The sequence below is a fragment of the Fusarium fujikuroi genome, chromosome FFUJ_chr11 (genome assembly GCF_900079805.1).
Source record: "Fusarium fujikuroi IMI 58289 draft genome, chromosome FFUJ_chr11".
Classification (NCBI taxonomy): Eukaryota; Fungi; Ascomycota; class Sordariomycetes; order Hypocreales; family Nectriaceae; genus Fusarium; species Fusarium fujikuroi.
Window position 1 is genome coordinate 364345 of NC_036632.1, and position 17995 is coordinate 382339.

At 49.7% G+C, this 17995-nt stretch overlaps 8 protein-coding genes and 1 non-coding gene; 5 read left to right on the plus strand and 4 right to left on the minus strand.

Annotated features, from left to right (window-relative positions):
* Positions 1-1238: 1238 nt before the first annotated feature.
* FFUJ_11344 (uncharacterized protein) lies at positions 1239-1704 on the minus strand (the record flags this gene model as incomplete). XM_023570232.1 has 2 exons in its annotated part: positions 1239-1552; positions 1620-1704. The coding sequence occupies 2 exons, from the start codon at positions 1702-1704 to the stop codon at positions 1239-1241; spliced, it is 399 nt and encodes a 132-aa protein (XP_023437372.1).
* Positions 1705-3462: 1758 nt separating this feature from the next.
* FFUJ_scaffold13.rrna4 lies at positions 3463-3578 on the plus strand. Its single transcript, XR_002792861.1, has one exon. It is a non-coding gene; the product is annotated as a ribosomal RNA (ribosomal RNA).
* A 562-nt stretch (positions 3579-4140) lies between these two features.
* On the minus strand, positions 4141-4746 carry FFUJ_11345 (uncharacterized protein; the record flags this gene model as incomplete). XM_023570233.1 has 2 exons in its annotated part: positions 4141-4472; positions 4503-4746. 2 exons carry the CDS (start codon positions 4744-4746, stop codon positions 4141-4143), a joined length of 576 nt encoding a protein of 191 aa, XP_023437373.1.
* A 472-nt stretch (positions 4747-5218) lies between these two features.
* FFUJ_11346 (uncharacterized protein) lies at positions 5219-6739 on the plus strand (the record flags this gene model as incomplete). Its single annotated transcript, XM_023570234.1, has 1 exon — positions 5219-6739. The coding sequence occupies one exon, from the start codon at positions 5219-5221 to the stop codon at positions 6737-6739; it is 1521 nt and encodes a 506-aa protein (XP_023437374.1).
* Positions 6740-7826: 1087 nt separating this feature from the next.
* FFUJ_11347 (related to integral membrane protein) lies at positions 7827-9126 on the plus strand (the record flags this gene model as incomplete). XM_023570235.1 has 5 exons in its annotated part: positions 7827-7970; positions 8026-8062; positions 8113-8572; positions 8618-8748; positions 8798-9126. The coding sequence occupies 5 exons, from the start codon at positions 7827-7829 to the stop codon at positions 9124-9126; spliced, it is 1101 nt and encodes a 366-aa protein (XP_023437375.1).
* Positions 9127-9288: 162 nt separating this feature from the next.
* FFUJ_11348 (related to 2-polyprenyl-6-methoxyphenol hydroxylase and related FAD-dependent oxidoreductases) lies at positions 9289-10566 on the minus strand (the record flags this gene model as incomplete). Its single annotated transcript, XM_023570236.1, has 1 exon — positions 9289-10566. One exon carries the CDS (start codon positions 10564-10566, stop codon positions 9289-9291), a length of 1278 nt encoding a protein of 425 aa, XP_023437376.1.
* A 1136-nt stretch (positions 10567-11702) lies between these two features.
* On the plus strand, positions 11703-14115 carry FFUJ_11349 (related to large-conductance mechanosensitive channel; the record flags this gene model as incomplete). XM_023570237.1 has 4 exons in its annotated part: positions 11703-12216; positions 12264-13499; positions 13546-13812; positions 13865-14115. The coding sequence occupies 4 exons, from the start codon at positions 11703-11705 to the stop codon at positions 14113-14115; spliced, it is 2268 nt and encodes a 755-aa protein (XP_023437377.1).
* A 156-nt stretch (positions 14116-14271) lies between these two features.
* On the minus strand, positions 14272-15464 carry FFUJ_11350 (related to triacylglycerol lipase; the record flags this gene model as incomplete). XM_023570238.1 has 2 exons in its annotated part: positions 14272-15202; positions 15247-15464. The coding sequence occupies 2 exons, from the start codon at positions 15462-15464 to the stop codon at positions 14272-14274; spliced, it is 1149 nt and encodes a 382-aa protein (XP_023437378.1).
* Positions 15465-15997: 533 nt separating this feature from the next.
* FFUJ_11351 (uncharacterized protein) lies at positions 15998-17955 on the plus strand (the record flags this gene model as incomplete). XM_023570239.1 has 3 exons in its annotated part: positions 15998-16299; positions 16350-16377; positions 16426-17955. 3 exons carry the CDS (start codon positions 15998-16000, stop codon positions 17953-17955), a joined length of 1860 nt encoding a protein of 619 aa, XP_023437379.1.
* Positions 17956-17995: the final 40 nt, after the last annotated feature.

Genomic DNA, 17995 nt, shown 5'->3' on the forward strand with positions numbered 1-17995 from the left:
AAGATCGTTGATCTGTAGAAATCACGGAATTAGCTGTCTACGGTGATTAAAACCATGGAGAGAAGGTGGCTGGATGGAACAGAAACTGCTTCAGCCTTGATATCATCTGTGAAATACTGGCATATTATGAAATGATCTATATATTCACAAACGAACTTCTGGTTGGGATTATTCCATGGACTTTAGGACAGAACATTCAATTCTTTTCCACTCCTCTCAAAAACTCAACTAAGCTAGTATAGTAATGCAGGAAACACGCTGTGAACCTCCAACTTAATGAGTGCTTAACCTACGGTTTCCTACCAATATCGTCCAACTTCGTACAGTCCATACATCGTGTGCTCCCCGCATACCTGGCAGGAAGCGTCCGTCTCTTCTTTAATCTTCTGTGAACACTGCCTTCCTTTTCTCTTGGCTCTTTCACATTCCTCCCTTGCCACACCCTCCAACTTGAGTACATCTCGAACGTTGGGGTCTTTCTCGCAGGCACCGCAAAGGGTGCGACGATACAGGTCTTTGCACATAATTGAAGCTGTTATTGGATGTTCTTGCAAAGTTAGTGGGCTGGATGAGACGCTCGAAAGTGAGTTGAGCTGCTTGGAGAGTGGGAGCTTGCGGGACTATATATAACAATCTTGGGTGGGTTTCTGATATGGTCGATATGAACAGGTGCAGACATGGATGGTGAATCGGTTAAACAAGGTAATGATTCAGACTTCACAGGGCAATGACTCAAAGTCAAACTCACTTTTCATGCTGGACAGTAACTTCCTCTCCATAGACACTCTGAGTAATGTTTCACGTATCCACGCGAACGCTCAGTGAAGCTGAGCTGCAACGAGCTCTTATGGATTAACCTTCAGTTGATAGACCTGACAGATGGTGTTTACATCACACGCCTTCCTTGGACCAACTTTCACGGCAGTCTCGCTGCTCAAGTGATTCATTAATCTTATAGCTTACCGAACACATCAAAAGTCACACTGGTTTTGATTCAAAGGTACATGGCGTGCAATGGAGACCTCATAGAGGCTTGGCATTTACCGCCAAAAAAATTGTTTATTGCGATTGACATATCAGATATTATGAACTGCTGTATTGTCTTCCCGCGCTCTTCAAAACTAGGTCTTGCTACGATCCCAGGCATTTATCGTCTTACGGTGCAGAAGCCTTACTCAGCGTTTTATGTTAGTTGGCGGCCTGAAGTGTACTCGATGCTGGCATAAAAACATGCCATCCTACTTCTTGCCAAACACCTTCTTGACCTTATCCGCGAAGGAAACAGTCTCTTTCTTGGCGACTTCTTGTTGGATCATTGGTTGATAGTCATATGGCTCCGTGTAGCACGTGCCACGAGCTGTATTGGCATGGCATGCTGGACACAGCCATGCCTTGTCGAGCACAATCTTTTTCTTCCCCGGACAGGCCTTGCCCTCCTTGACGGCTTCGCATAGGTCTTCGTCAATAAGCGCGAGATCCTCGGCTTCGCAGTTGACGCAGGTTCTGGGGGTCGATTTAACGATACACATGGTGGATATTGTTGTAGGGGTAGCTTTTGGTGTTGTTAATTGGTAATTGGGAGAATCGAGAGTAGAAGTTGTTGCGGCAGGTTTAAGTACTGCCCTCTTTGTTATTCTCATACGTGATGGGGCGTCGCTTGAACAGCGCAGGTTCTGAACAAGGAACCAAGAGACAAAGCGGCATAGTGAGTCAATGTTACCACCTGGCGGAGAGTGAAAGGCCAACAAAGAACTTCAGGTGTTGGGCACGACCAGTGAACAATGCCTGGCAGTGACAGGGCGAAAACTCCGAGCCTACAAGCAGCGAAGACACACAAGATGCTCGTCCATGCGCTAATTGTTGATGTGATCCAAGGATCCAAGGCTTGGGTCGAAATCATCGTCAATTCATGAGACTCAAGACGTTATGGTCTACGAATGGAACTTGAGAGTACGTTACGGGATGTGGCCATGATGATGGACCGCTATATCCACAGGAGCTTAACAGCTAGTATATCGCGGTGAGTATTGGGCTACATTTAATCTTCCTTGAACAAAAATAGAAATAAGCCACGGAGTAAGATGGCAGATCTCAGAGTGAGACAAGGGTCACATTCACAACACGATGCTAAGACTGCGATACGAATCATCGGGTCTCAAACCATCTTCCTCACTCCCGAGGACAAGCCTCAGAAAGCAATGAAAAGAATAAAGAAAACACGCCTGTCAGACGTCCATCAACACCCACCCCAGCCACGCGCCCGAAGGCAAGACCACAGCTGGGGTCGAGATCATCAAGTAAACCATCTCTATACAGCAGCTGCACGAGGCAACCACCGCCATCCTTGCGGACAGAGCGAGAGGACCAAAAGGTATTCACTCTAGGGTGTCGAGGATATACATTCATCAACCAGGGTGGGATCTGTGGCTCTTTTAGGGAACCAAGAGAAGGTCGAATACTATAGAAATGATTCTCCTGGAGACGTTGTTAGTGGCCGTTTGGTGGGAGGGTGGGTGATAGTAGGTAGGGGTGGACGTACTGAAGTATTGTCGACATGAAGAAGAAAAGAAAAAAATCCCAAAGGTCTGAGCAGGATCGGTTTTTTATAGAGAGGTACAGCGGGGCTAGGGGACTTGCGCCTGAGGCAGAGTGAAAACTCTGATTTTGGCCCAGCCACTTTTTTTTGTCACCTCATTTCGCTAACGGAGAAGAGTGAACGCGTTTAGTGGGTATCGCGACGACTTGAGCAAATGGCACTGCGATTGACTGAAAAATCTGCAAAGAAATGATGCTGCCAAGTAGTAAATAATTCTATTGCTACAGAAACATTGCAACGGACCGACCAGAACAGAGATTTTTCTCAATGGTGACTGTCTGTGAAAGATGATTGCTGAAAACTCGGCAGAGGAGCTGGGGCGCTAGTGCGGTTTAAGATGGCGGCGTGGACAATATCGCTGAGCATCATGTCCATCACCAATACTGTAGGGTAGTTATTCATTTACTGGCAGATGCATATTGTGTTAACAAATGGGCGACGAGGATAGAAGGCAAGTAAAATCTTCCCTGCTGAAATATCGTTGGATTGAATTGATGGTTGAAATAATAGACTGCACTTAATGCGGATTTCTACTTAACTCTTTACAGTGGAATCTATTAATGTTGCAGACGACGTTGTTTTCACTGAGCTGCATTCAATATCGTGACGGGTGACAAACACGGCATCAAACAGTGACCGGAGCTTAAAGAGAATCAGGGTGACACTCGACAAGAAGACTAAATGGTATAACGCGAGGAATACATTTCCTCTTTCAAAAGAATCACAGACTATGAGAGTACAAGTCAATCTTCAAGCTGCCAATATGACTGAGACCGCACGTTGGCAAACTGACCCACTGAGTCGCGCTCGAGAGCCTACTAAATCTGTGTGGTTATAGGGCGTAAGCCCACTACAGTCTAGCACATACGACCAAAGGTAGTGGAAAATACGGGATCCCGTCCGCTCTCCCATAGTCAAGCCACTAACCGGCGGATTAGTAGTTGGGTCGGTGACGACCAGCGAATCCCCGCTGTTGTATGTATTTTTTGCCATTTTTGCCCTCTGAGATTGCTTGACTTATTGCGTTCGATTTGCGTTTTTGGTGGTTGCGAAGTTGGTTGTTGGTTGCTGACAATGATCCCTGTCGATGTGCGCTCACCCTCGACCAGTCATGTTGCGGCGTTCAGCGTGTCGGAACATCGAATTGCTCATCGAATTGACAATAGCGCTTTCTCCTGGTACGCGCAATATGTCGACTGAGCTGATCCATTCATTCTGCTGAAGCGGAGGTCTGGCTCTCATTATTTCATGCAAACTCGCGGGGGCAAGCCCTGTTTTATCCGTTTTCCTAGAAGCGATGCCAGTGCTCTGTGACATGTCTTTGAGCACTCTCCAGCAAAAGTCTACAGCGTAGGTATATTCGTCACTGATATCAGTTTCACTTCAGAGTATAATCACGAAGTCCCATTGAACAAATACTCAACATAATACAGCCCTATTTACACACTGACAGCACATATCAACTAAGCTCACGAGATCAAACACCTAAACAGAGCACATCAACCATTCCCCCATTCAATTTACTACTACCGACAGAACTCCCATCAAGCCGCACCGATGAACCAGGTAGTCCTGTCATCTCGATCTCTCGGAATGCCCCCAGGATGCATAAACGTCATCTCAACTCTATGTTTCGTGACCGGCTTCTTCTGCGCAATCCTCATCTTCTCAAAATAAACATACGCCCCATAAAACACACTACTCTTCGCCTTTCGAAAGTCCGAAAGCTGCTTTGACTGTATACCCTTGCACATTGGTGCTTTGAACTGCGCGTAGATATCCCTGCAGAACTGCGCTTGCGTCATACTTGGGATTTTCATGTGTGCGTTTATCTTGCGGCGGATCTCATCGCAGTCGTCGAAGATGGGAACGTCGTCTGTTTCTTAGCCTTCGAGGTGAGCATCACTGATATCAGGAAGGGCTACGCCTTTAGAGTGAGTTCCGTCAGGAGCCTCTTTCTTGCTCTCCTTGAGCTGGCGTTTCTTGGCATCTGGCATCTTGAGACCCATGACTTCACGTTGTTGAAACCATACATATGCATTACGCCAGACAGCACTGTTAGATCCGCCAAAGGGACCTTTCTGCTTGAGGAATTTGTTAAGGGAGTTTGAGTTAGCACCAGTGGCTCTGCAGAACTCGGCCTTGGTCATGACGCCCGAGTCAAAGAGCTTGTTTAATTTCGTGCGGATGACATTGCGTAGGGTCTTGGTTAGAAGTTGATTTAAATTGAAAGTATTATTCATCACTATCGCAAATTTGGTTGGCTGGTTGTACAGGATGGAGAGGAACGCGGTTCAGTGGGCCTACGTCACTTCGTGTTCAACTCGCGCGTCCAGGACCCGTCCTTATCGATAAGAGCTCCTTGGTGGAGATCATCGCAGATAGCGTCTACATCAACCTGTGGCTAAGTCACACGAAGGCGTAAGTATACACTATCGATCATAAACTTGACAGGTGGAGAAATTCTCAAGACATGTTTCAACCCCGCACCCACAATTCTCTGAACCATTCCCATTTTACCTCCGCTAGCATCAAACGAGCCCAAGTCCACAGATCCGTTTTAAACTGAGCCTATCTAGGGATAGGTACCATCGAGTAACCATGATAGACCTGGACGAAGCAATGTCTATAACCTGGGTTGACGGCGATGAGAATAACAACCAAGCGATGCGGAGCGTGGGCTTCTATGAACACGCAGAAGCACCACGTGTATTTCCATCCTTGGAAATATACACGACCCAAGAAGTAGATACACGCTGCATGATCTGCGGCGTGAGCTTTCATATCAGCCGTCACCGAACAAATGGAGAACATCCCTCCGCAGCATGGAGCAGCCATGCAGGAGATGACATCGGAGCATATCCCGGAAGCCAAAACTGCGTCCAACCGGACTGCACTTCCATCCCAAGAAGTGGCCCAGGACCAGGGACGAGTTTTCTCTCCCCTAGAAATCTCGACTCTAGCCGCTCTGAGCATATTTCAGGGCCGAACTGCAGATCGACCATTGCATACCACGGGAGCCGCATCTCAGTCGAGGCGATGAGGGAGTGCAACACCTATCAATGTCTCCTACTCCGCGACGAGTCATGGGAGCCAGAGGATAGCGAACTTGAAGATTTTGAGAGCCAAAGCAGCCATGTACTCAGCGGTCTGGCGGATGCTGTGAAGTCTAATCGCAGAGGATACTATGCACCGCAGTTTTTCCCAGAGCGAAACAAGGTCCGCTACCCAGTGATGACCTTTCTCAGTGATGGGGTTCCGGCGATGCCATTCCATCCGACATGCTTTGAGGTTTTCAAGCGAGCGTCGATATATCGATATGGCTTTGTGAATGTAAAGGCTCTAGTGAGTTGGGCACAGGAAAGAGCGGCGCCGTCGATGCGGCTACCAGAACATGCTGCTGTGAAGAGAGCAAAGCAGATGCAATGGATGCATCACGCCGGGGACGAATTTCTGGCTGCGAATCCGTGCTTCATCCCCGGGTTGCAGGACATTATCGATTCCGTACAGAATATCTACAGTCCCGATGATATTTGCTCAGATGCGGCACCGCCAGCCCTGAGCTCTACAGACATGTTCTCCAAGTTTCCGCAGGAGATCAAGCTCGAGATCCTACTGCAGCTAGATTCCTGGGACATCGCCAACCTGCGCCTTTCATCACGAGCATTCCGGCATCTCCCTCAATCGCTCTTCTACCAGCTTACCCTCCGCGAACTCCCCTGGCTCTACGAAGCATGGACGTCCCTGCCGCTCTCATTCTTCGTCACGACAACAGCAGTTGAACAGCGAAGAATCGGACAGAGACTGGGTGAAATTAATCAGGAAATCTCAGCTCGTCGTAGTGACGATGATGGATCGGAAGAGAATGCAGTAGAGATTAAAAGGTTGGTTACTTGGGCGGCTAAGCTTGAAGAGAGGCGAAAGCAGAGTTACAAGACTACGCCGGTTAGGTTGTTGGACCGCAGGAGCACTAATTGGACGCAATTGCGGGGGGAGTTGGCCCGACGGTGGGGAGAACTGCCGGGGCTGAGGAACAGAAGGAGGATTTGGAACAGTTGCCAGGAAATTATGGACCGTGCAGAAACGATTCCTACAGAGGAACGAGACGATGACCAGGGTCTCGGTCAGTGGATTGCTTATTGAACAGCTTATCGCGGTAATTACCATAGCGTCACTCAATAAACAAGTTTGCTCCCCCAAGCCTCACAGCACGGTCCATACTGCATGCCATTCCTTTATTCTCTTTATCAGAAAAAGCAAACAATTTCGTATTGAAATGAGTCATCAGCAGCCTGCCTCACGAGGCTGTTATGTGCTGTTCACACCACTCTGTCGTCTTTTCAATTGCGATAAGCAAACGCAACAAAGAAAGCCTCATTTTAACGGGCGGCACATTTCAACGGCTAACGCTGGCCCCAAGTGGGACTTCAAACCTGGGGTAAAATATCCACTACTACCGCCCCCGGCCGTTATGACGTGGACCAAAAAACCCAATTCCTCCCAAATCCCAATACTCTGTGCTTCAAAAACACCAAAAGGAACAAAAAGAAGGCTCGTAGAACAAATCTCACCGACATGAGACTAGACTCCATCAAGAAGGTGTCCAAATCCTAAAAAGAAAGCCTATCTCTACGTGAGAGATAACGACTGCGTTTTCAGCTTGGGCCAATTGAACCCTTATCTCGGTGGTCACTTGATCAGCGTCGCAGTGTCTCGTGTTGATTCGCCCAACAAAGCCCAGTCTTGGTGTGTGTGGGCGTGATGACTGCGCGACTTTTCCCCCCATTGAGCCAATGCTTGGGTGATGCAGACAAGGGTTGAAAATAAGGCAGCCATTTTATCGACAGCCAAGCTGACGGGGCGTATTTTCTCGCTGTAGTTTATCAGTGGCTGTCGCCCTTTTTCAGCTTTGGTGCTGGGGGAGGGGGTTGCACAGAATGTCTGTCGGCTTGGCCTGTCAACGTTGTGGCAATGCTAATTGCTTGGCCCCTACCAGCACCGACACCCTATCACCCAGCCCAGCACCAGCACCAGCACCAGCGCAGTCTAATCTAAGGCAAATCCTACCACTCGTATCTTCGGCATAAAGAGCTCCCTACGTCGCCCCTCTTTTTTTTCTCCCATTCTCTCGTCTTCCCCCCCGCCAAAAAGCTCTCTCTCGTCTCTTCATTCTCGCTTTACGCAATTCAATGACTCCCAGCAGCGTGTCTTCGCTGCTGTCGCTTCAATCATGACGGGCCGGGTTCCCAATGTCTGGGCCGCCATCATCATCCCCGTGCCCGCGAGTGCGCTCGCGCTGGTACTGAGGATCAAGGCGCGGCGCATGACTAAGATGGGCGTTGGCTATGACGATGCCTTGTCAATCGCAGCTTGGGTACGCCCTCACGCTAAAGTTAAGACGTTATTAATAAATGCTTATGTTCGTGTAGTTTGTGGCTCTTGGTTATGCAATTCTTCTCATCGTGTGTGAGTGATGCTCTTTCACTCCATCTCGTCAATTTAATTAACGTACCAAGGGACTACATGTTACTACATGGGTCGCAAAATCGGCCACTTCCCCGAAGACAAGATCGATCACATCCTCGAGAAATCTCACGAGATCCTCTTCGCCAGCGAGATCCTGTACTCGTGGTCAATCTTTCTCAGCAAAATGTCCGTGCTCACCTTTTACCGTCGCCTCTTCCAGTTCTCATCCATACGCGTACCCATCATTATCTTGATGGTATGCTGTGGATGCTGGATCACCATCCGGACCTTCATGACCATCTTTCACTGCATGCCTGTGCAGGCGTACTGGGATAAGTCGATTGATGGAAAGTGCATGAATAATATCGGACAATATTATCTCGGGACTGATTTGACGCATTGTTTGATGGATTTTATCATTTTGGCTTTGCCGTTGTTTGAGGTTGTGAGAATGAAGTTGATACTGGGGCAAAAGATTGCTGTCATTGGTATTTTCAGTCTTGGTTCATTGTAAGTTCACCCCTTCATAAGTCTATCAATCGCTTACACTCTCAGGGTCGGTATTGCTTCCATCTTTCAGATCGTCGAGGCCCAAAAATACACCTCCAACTCACGAGAATTCCCCTACGACTTTTCCCTCGCCATGGTCTGGGCCAACGTCGAAGTCCACCTCGCCGTCTTCACCAGTAAGCCCCCCTCCCAAGGTCCCTCTTCAATCATCACTAACCCTCCCAGGCTGCCTCGCTCTTCTACGCCCTATCTTCCGCAAATTCATCCCAGGCTTATCCTCCGGCAACACCACCTATCCCGCCAACGGCCTCAGCCACGCCTCAAACACCTACACCAACTCCATCGCCCTCCGCCGCTCCCGCAGCCCTCGGGACGTCGAGGAGGTCATTGAGGGACAGCGTGCGTACGCCTATCTGGACTACGACGCAATCAGCTTACCAGGCGCCAAAGACGTCAACTCCATCTCGCGACTGCAGGAGCGTGAACATCATACACCTAGCATGACTGAGTCTGGCGGTAGAGGTTCCCTGTCGTCGCAGAATAGTGTCCGATGATGAAACTTTCCTTGTGATCTGTGATATTGATACCTTGATCTTTTCGTTGTATATATACCTCTGTGTGCTTTGACTCATCTTGAGGTGAGTTTTGTAATCATTGAGAAGAGATGAATTGCGTGTCTAACTATTATACAGCTTTGTTGATTGATACCCCCAATTTCATTTCTCAGCGTTCAGTGCTGGATACTCTGGAAGTTGCCAGTTTGCGATCTTTGAATCAAGGCCCATTCCTTGATCTAGCTTGAACCACGATGCCATTCTTCCCAGCGTGTGAAGCACCTGGATCCCAAACTGCGTCTTTGGCGCGAATACTGCTCTAGCGAATGCGCTCTGGTCGCCCTGCATAGATGTCGCTATCGGCCGATAGACCTCCTCATATCTCTTGACGCCCTGCACGACTCCCCTGCTGGGATCTTGCCTATACAGGGTCGCTACTTCGCCAGCGAGGACATACGATCCGATGATGGCCCATGTTGTTCCGAAGCCATTTGCAGTCTGAGCATGCGCTGCATCGCCAAGGGCTACGACACGGCCTTTGGACCATGATCCTGGAGGCAGTCGAACTTCTTGGCAGGGCGTGGAGTAGAGATCGTCTGCCTCTGGTGAATTCTTCAACGCATCCATGAACCGAGCGCTCTCCCACTTTCCATCTGCGAAGACATCCGCCCAAGCAGCCTTGAGATCGTCTAGCTTTCCCGACTTGTGCGCCACTGCAAGACCCTCGTTCTGACTCTGTATGTTCATGTACACGCGTGTCATGTCCGGGCTGTCCTTTCTCGTACCGAGCCAGCGTGAGCCAGGCATATGGCAGAATGTGAAGCGGTTGGTGTCGTGCGGTTTTGACAAGACGCTGAAGAAGCCGATGTAACCACCGAGGAAATGTCGTGGATCCGGAGCGTCAGGTCCAAGCACGAGCTGTCGTGTCCTGGAACCCGTGCCATCAGCAGCGACGACGAGATCAAAGTCGTCTTTCTGACCATCATCAAACCCGACATGAACCTTTCCATTCGGGTCACTCTCATCATCCTGCGTCAAGCTCGCAACACTTGTTCCAAAACGATGCTTCACATTCTGCTTCCCCTGCGTAAGCCCCAACAGAATATTTACAAGATCACCACGCATAATCTCATACTCGGTCGTGACACTCTGATGCCCAGTCCCGCTCTCGATCGTTGGGAAGAACACCTTTGTCCGACCATTCGTGTCAATCATTTGTGTTCCAACTTCATGAACATGCTTAGCGCGAATCGCAGGCTCAATACCCATCTTCTTCATGACCGCTACACCTTGATGACGAAGATCAAGCTGTTGGCCGTTTGTTCTGGGTTTGGGGGAGCGCTCGATGAGGGTGATTTCTGCGCCGGTGCGTGAGAGCCAGTGGGCTACTGAGGGGCCGGCGATGCCTCCGCCTACAACAAGGACTTTGAGTGTGGACATTTTAGTGAAGGATGTAAATAGTGGGCTATGAATGATGAAGAATTGATCTGATAACTTTATTTGCGAAATGAGTCTAAATACACAGTGATATCGGTGATTTGACCCGGCATATTTGAGGTGAACAGCCCGTCTTACGCCAAAACACCGAGATGACGGTAGCCAACACGCAATGTTTCGTAAGAAGCCACTCAATTCAGCCACAGATTATAAGATTGGGGCTTTTGACCCGTTAATTTCGTCGTCGGATCTATGGCTTGATTTCCCCGGGAGATCAGATCATTTTGTCGCTGCGCAGGTATCGCGGGCCGTCATGTAATTTTCGCATTCCCAATTGAGGAGATGCATCGCGCACCCAGACTCACCTGCAGCCAACACTTCAAGCAACAGGCCTGATACGTAATTGTCATTGTCAAATCCTGGTGACCTGATTTCTTATCGCTGACGTGTTGTGTTGGTTCTCCCTCAAAAACGGCCCCCAATCCACGACGGTCCAGAATCAGACGTGATAGGCATGCACCGCGACATCACAGCCCCAAAGCTAGAGCATGCAAGGCATAGCCCAAGGCCTTCTAGAAGGACGGCAAGAATCCTTCCATTTTCGCATTCAATCAGATGCTCCATCTTGGCGTTGATCATTACGCCCAGCCTTGCAGCGATTGCATAAAAATCGCCGCCCAAGTAGATCTCCCCAGGCTTAGCTCTCAGAATTCTGTTGCCTGTTGTGTAGGTGTAGCCGGGCGGTGGCTGTAACCTTGGTTATTAGCCTAACAGCAACTACTCCAATAAAGTGCAATGACCCCGCGTCGACCCCGCAGACCTGTTAGTGCACCAGCAAATGGCTCCAGTGTCAATCGGATCATCGGCATGATTCCAATTTATCCTTGTGATCAATTCCGCTGGCTTTGCTCATCCAACCAGTCACACACGCGCATGCACTGCCTCGCTTGCCCACAAATGATGTAAACGCGGAGAAGATGGCAAGATCGAGGGGTCCTGCACCGCGGCACAGTTCCGTGATATAAACTGCCAAGTTTCCATCCATCTCAACAGACGATAATAAACAAGCATCAGCAACAATCAAATTTAACCAAAATACCATTACTCGCATATTATCTACACACTTTCATTTTTTAACCATGGCTGCCCCTCCGGCTTATCAGGCCGTGGACGATACACCCGCTCCCGGCCCAGATGACCTCACAGCCCCATTCACAGATCTCCAAATCGACTACCTCCCTCACGAACCAGATTCCAGCACCTGTCTCGCCCATCTCCGTCTGCTCTTCGCATTTGAGGCGCTCAAAGAAGACATTGGCTACACAGACGGTCTCTGGGGACTATGGGATACTCGCGCCGATGGAAACATGGTGGTCCATGAGAACGGCGACGTTGATGAGCATCCCGCTGCAGGCGAATTCAACCATGAACTAGAGGATAAGAAGAAGTCGCTAAGCAAAGTGCGCGAGAAGAGATGGGCGCTGTTTGTCGCGAGGGCTGTTGATCGGTATGAGGCGTGGTGGGATTCACTCCCAAGGGAACTGAGTCGGTTGACGGAGGGTATCATGACTGATAAGAACTCTCCCTCTTTTGCGCAGTTTCCAGTTGGGGATGCGCCTCGTTGGTGGGAGAAGAAGGCCCTTCCGCCTCTTGGTGAGTCAATTCAGCTACAAAAAAAGGCAAGCACTAACAAACTGTAGACGTGTTGATGGTATATCACTCTCACATGTTGAATCCCTACAACTTCCTCGAAGACTGCATCCGACAAGGCCACCGTCAATTCTGGCAGTCCGGTATGCCATGGGGTCTCGTCAACGCCGCCATCGATGGCTCCTTCAGCTACAACGTCTCCGACGACGACAAGGCACGCTGGGTCGCCCAAACAGGTCGTCAATGGGACAACGTCGACGATCCCCTCGTCAAGACCATCTCCTGCCCTAACAAAAACTGCGCGCAGCCTTTCGACGTCCCCTGGACTACCTGCGGTCTCGAAGAAACCCCCAAATCCCCAGATCGCCCTGGTCTCATGGGCGCAGGCTACGGCGACATCAGGTTCGAGGCGCGCTGCCCAAAGTGCAATACCCGCGTGACCAAAGAGACCCTTAGCGTTGTAAAGTTCTGTAAAGATGCTGAGAATGTCGTCTTCAAGAGCTATCCTATGCCTGGGACGATTCTCTGGCCCAACAGCGGAACACCCGTTCCCATCACAACTCGCAAGGGAAACGTATTTGATCAACGCATGTTTCCCAATCGCATGATTCAACATGTCTTGCGCCTTCAGATCCAGAATCTTCTCGATTCACCTGATCCTGAGGACCCGCCTACCATGGAAACTGTGCGCAAGTTGATCGAGTCTGAGGCGCTTCTCAAACCAAGTGCTCTGGCTATCATCAACGGCAGCGTTGCAAGTGGACGATCGGGCCTCGTGCCAGCTTTCTCAAAAGTCTGTATTCGGAAGATGATGTCCCGATACTGGGAGAACTTCAGCCCTTTTGCTCTTGATCTCTGCGGCGCCGTGATGCGACAGGGTATCTTTGCTGAAAAGATGTGCAAGCTTGATTGGCTGCACTCCCCCACTGCGCGAGAGACCATGGATAGATGCTGCTTGAAGTATAATCGCTTCATGAGGATCATCGCCAAGAACCCCAAGAAGACTGCTGTTCCTACGCTCGATGTCGATCTTGGATGGCATACTCACCAACTCATGCCTTTGTCGTACTTTATGTATACCACCAAGCGAGTGTTCAAGTACGTGAGGCACGATGATAAGATCGAGGATGAGAAGTTGAATGACGGGTTTGAGTGGACGAGCAAGATTTACCAAGAGATGTTTGACGAGGTCTACTCAGAGTGTACATGCTGGTACTGCGAGAGCGTGCGAGCCGCACACGTCACATCAATTGGTCGCGTTCTCAAGCTCTCCCACAGCGAAAAGAGTAAGTAACCCTCACCTTATACAAGAAACATAACTGACAAATCAAGTTGCCGACAAGTTTTACGAGTCCGGAGCAGCTGATTTGTGTCCTCCCGACAACTCAGCCCATATCTCCTCTCACAACGCCGTCCGCACATCAAACGAAGGCCTCGTCGCAGCAAGCCACGTTGAAAAAGTGCAAAACAGACTTCGAGAGGTTCAGAACAAGCGGCTGGAAGAGAACTACCAAAAAGCGTGCAAGCGCGCTGAGAAGAAGGGTCGAAAGCTTCCTCCCAAGGATCAGTACTACGACCACTGGGGTTATTCCTACTGGAGTGAGTCTAGCTCTCCCTGAGCTAAAGACTGAATGCTGACTGACGGTTACAGTGTACGGACCTTTTATGGCACCGGTTGTGTTTGTGCCGGTGGCGTATGGGTATGGAGCTGCGCCTGGTTGTGCGGCGGGAAGTTGTGGAGGTAATGCAGCGGGTGGAGGATGTGCGGGTAGTGGAGATGGTGGTGGGTGTGCTGGGGCTGCTTGTTCTGGAGGAGGCTGTGGAGGAGGAGGAGGAGGATGCGGCGGCGGCGGTGGATGCGGAGGAGGAGGCGGTGGCTGTGATGGTGGAGGAGGATCTTAAGCAGTTTTGCCATTATATCAGTGGATGAGACTTGATTCAGAGAAGAATGTCTAGAGCGGTGCCCTATAGACAGCCGATGTACCTATGTTACTCACGATATTGACCAGTTCTTGTAATAACTATGGTATCCTTTCTGCGTCTATCTGGATCTATCCCTCAAGCAAACGGCCCCTCAAACAACCACTTCCCTATTACCTTCTGAGCCTCAGCCAACTTCAACTCAGCATCCTTCGACAGCTCTTTATCCCCATGAAGCAAACCCAGATTCTCATACTTATCATACGCATGAATCTGATCCGGAATCAACAGCCATCTATAGCTCCCTTCTTTAGTCTTTGTCTCAAACGAATACCTCTCATCATCCAGTATCAACTCCCCTTTAGGCCCAATTGCTTCTCTCCCCACAGTCTCATCTCCAATATCTCTCCCCGTCAGTCCACAAATCATTCTCCAGGCCTCTCCCGCCAGCATGTCAAGCTCGCACGCTAGGAAGAAGATATTCGGTGGTAGCTGCTCTTTCTCAGCGTAAAAAGGATTCAACAATGGATCATGATGATCTTGACCAGGTAGAGTGTACGCAGCTTCGAAAACAGGTGAAAGCGGAAACAGCATATCCGTCGTCTTTGCTCGAAACGCTCCGAATGAAGGTTTCCACTGTCGAGTCTGTATCTTGTACTCTCGCCTCACTGACATGTCGACGACTGGATACATCGGCACAGCGGTCTTGATACGTCGCACGCCATCGCCACTGCCGCACATGCTTGGGAGGAGAGATACAGAGAGCGCTAGGTTCCCGCCCGCTGAGGAACCCATGATTGCAACGCGGTCTTGGTCAATTGGAAGAGACGAGTCGGAGAGAGCAGCCAAGATGAGCGCTTCCAGGTCGTATGTTGGGGTTGGGAAGTGAACACGTGGCGATTTGGAATAATCCAACGCGACGACGAGAACAGAGTGCATGTTGGCGAACGTATAGTTGAAGTGGTCATCATCACGAGGATCTCCCATGACGAAACCGCCGCCATGGATGGTAAACACCGTAGGGAGTGTTTCATTGGTGGTTTCATCATAGGTTTTGGGAAAGAATATTCTATGGAGGTTAGATCTTGTCAGAAGTATGAGTTGAAGACGTACCGTAGGGACAGCTTTGGTCGACACGCATATGTCTTGATAAGAGTCGGCGCGTTAACAGGCGTCACGATCTTTTCTTTCAGCGAAAGACCATAATTCGCAACGACGATGAATGCTCGTAGCGCATAGGCTATGACCGAGCATTTGATGGCGGTTAATTTGGGAAGCGGCTCTTTGAAGCGCCGATGGGCTTCTTCGAGGGTGAGTTTGTCGTCCGGCATTGTTCAGTGCGCCGACGGGATCAATTGAATGGAACACCTGAAGTAGAGTCAGTGAGCGTGAAGACGTGCGGTTTGGGATAATAAGTAGTCTCGCGTGCCCCGCTATGTCGTTCGTATCCGAGCGTGCCTCGGGATGCGACAAAGTCTATATTGGTTCGTTAGAGGAACTAGCGCCGTCGAGACTGAGAGAATACGCAATTGATCATCGTGCATTGCCCTGCATGTGATTCGACGGGAAAGATCCCTACGTTACTTCCCGCGCAACGCTCACGGTCCCTTGAGATTTTCCAGTTACATACACGCTTTCAAGAGTAGAAAAGGCTGCATTTACTCTATCAATTCTCATCTTCACCCGCTGTGCAGTGCATTCCATCGTCAGATAGAACAAACGAAATAACCCTCGGACTTCTAAAAACACCGACGCTAAACCCCTCTCAGCCCCGACATCCCCGAGTCCTCCGCGCCCCCGAAGTCACCGAAACGACCGACTCTCTCCCTTCTACGCCCTTTAACCCCCCATCATCATCAATATCATGGCCGAACTACGAAAGTACGCATGTTCAATGTGCGCCCGACGCAAAGTCAAGTGTGATCGTCAACATCCCTGCTCAAATTGTCAGAAAGGTAGAGCAGAATGTACATACGAAGCGCCTCCTCCGCCGAAACCTCGAAAAAGAGCGGCGGATGAGGATTTGCTGGCGCGGTTGGCGCAGTATGAGCAATTGATGCAGAAAAGTGGCGTGGATTATAGTCAGCATGCTAATGTTTGGGTGTCGTCGGGTTTGGAGGCCAAGAAGGAGGATGATACGACGGTGTCGGATGCTGCGACGGAGTTGTAAGTCATCTTGTCTGTTCAACAGGATGCACTAATTCTAACGTATGTAGATGCCTTTGGTCAAAACTGAGCCATGAGGTAAGCCATGTAGATAATAATACGTCGCTGCGACTGACATTGCTACAGCTCAAGTATCCTCCTACGCTTACACTGCGCAACAAAGACGACCCTTACCTCCATTCCTCCCCATCATTCCACTCCATGATTTTCGACCCTGAATCAAAACCCTACGAGAACCACCCAGAACCAAAACAAATCTTCTTCTTCTGGCAGACCTTTGTCGAATGCGTCAATCCCCTTATCAAGATTGTTCACATCCCAAGTCTCCAGAAGCGGATTCTAGAAGCAAGCTGGGATCTAGCAAACATACCGAAGCCCCTCTCCGCACTAATGTTCTCCATTTACCTTCTTTCAGTCACCTCACTATCATCAGAAGCTTGTCAATCGTCATTGGGGGAGGGCAGAGGGGCATTGCTCACGCGCTATCGCACCGCCACGGTACGGGCACTTACAGCAGCTGATTTCATGACGACAAAGGACCTTGAAACTCTTCAGGCCATGGTCCTCTTCACCTTTTCGAATCCAGAAACCGACTTGGCTAGTACTATGACGGCCGTTGCTATAAGAGCTGGACAGATGATGGGTCTACACAAATCAGATACCGACGCGAAACTAACCTTTTTCGAGAAAGAAATGCGCATCAGACTCTGGTGGCAGATAAAAGGTCTCGACTCTCGAGTGCGCGCTAGTTCTACACCAGGAATCAAACTGGCAAGATCAGAATTCGGCGATGTTCGTCTCCCCTTCAACATCAACGACGCAGACCTTCATCCAGACATGCTCGAACCTCCAGTCCAGCACACCGGCCCTACAGAAATGGTGTGCGTTCTGATGAAGTTTGAAGTAACGCAGTGGCTCCGCTCATCGCCCAAAGCAGCAAAAGTGTTTGACTGCATAGCGCCCGGCTTCGGAAGACCTGGAGGATCGACGAAGGCTGAAGACGAAGCCATAAACGAGCTTGAAGCTATCTACATGGACAAATATCTTGTCAAGCTTGACAGAGCTGTTCCTTTTCATGACCTGACGTATGCCATGGCTAAACTGGCTATTGCGAGAATGCGCTTCAGGTTACATCACCCGAGGGCTAGAGCAGCACCTGGCGATGCGGATGTTTATATGACAAAAGAGGATAGCGATATTCTCTTCAACGCAGCGCTATCGTTTTTGGAACTCGTCAACGTAGGGTTTGAGAGTAAGTTCTCATCTCAGATGTTTACTCATCTAACATCACTCTACCAAATTGACGCTTGGATCTATGTCATTAGCGAACTCCGCCGACGACCTTCCGGGCCAAGAATTAATCTTGCTTGGAAACTTGTTGACAGTTTATACACTGATCATCCTGAACTTGTGGATAGTGTTGATAATTCGCTATACACTGCTTTTGGGAACTTGACGTTGGAAGCCTGGGAGGCGAGACGGAAGGCGTTGACTGATGGTGAGGCTGCGCCGGCTTGCATTGAGTTGCTTTGGAGTAAGAGACGTGTTGGGCAGGGTGATGCTGAGATGACCGGTAGTGCACTGGATGCATGGGATTTTAATGTTGGTGATGACCTGTTGGATTGGAATTATTGGAGCGACTTCGTGCGTTTTTAGGGGCTGACTGTCTCTGTAGACTGCAGTATAAGTGAGGGGG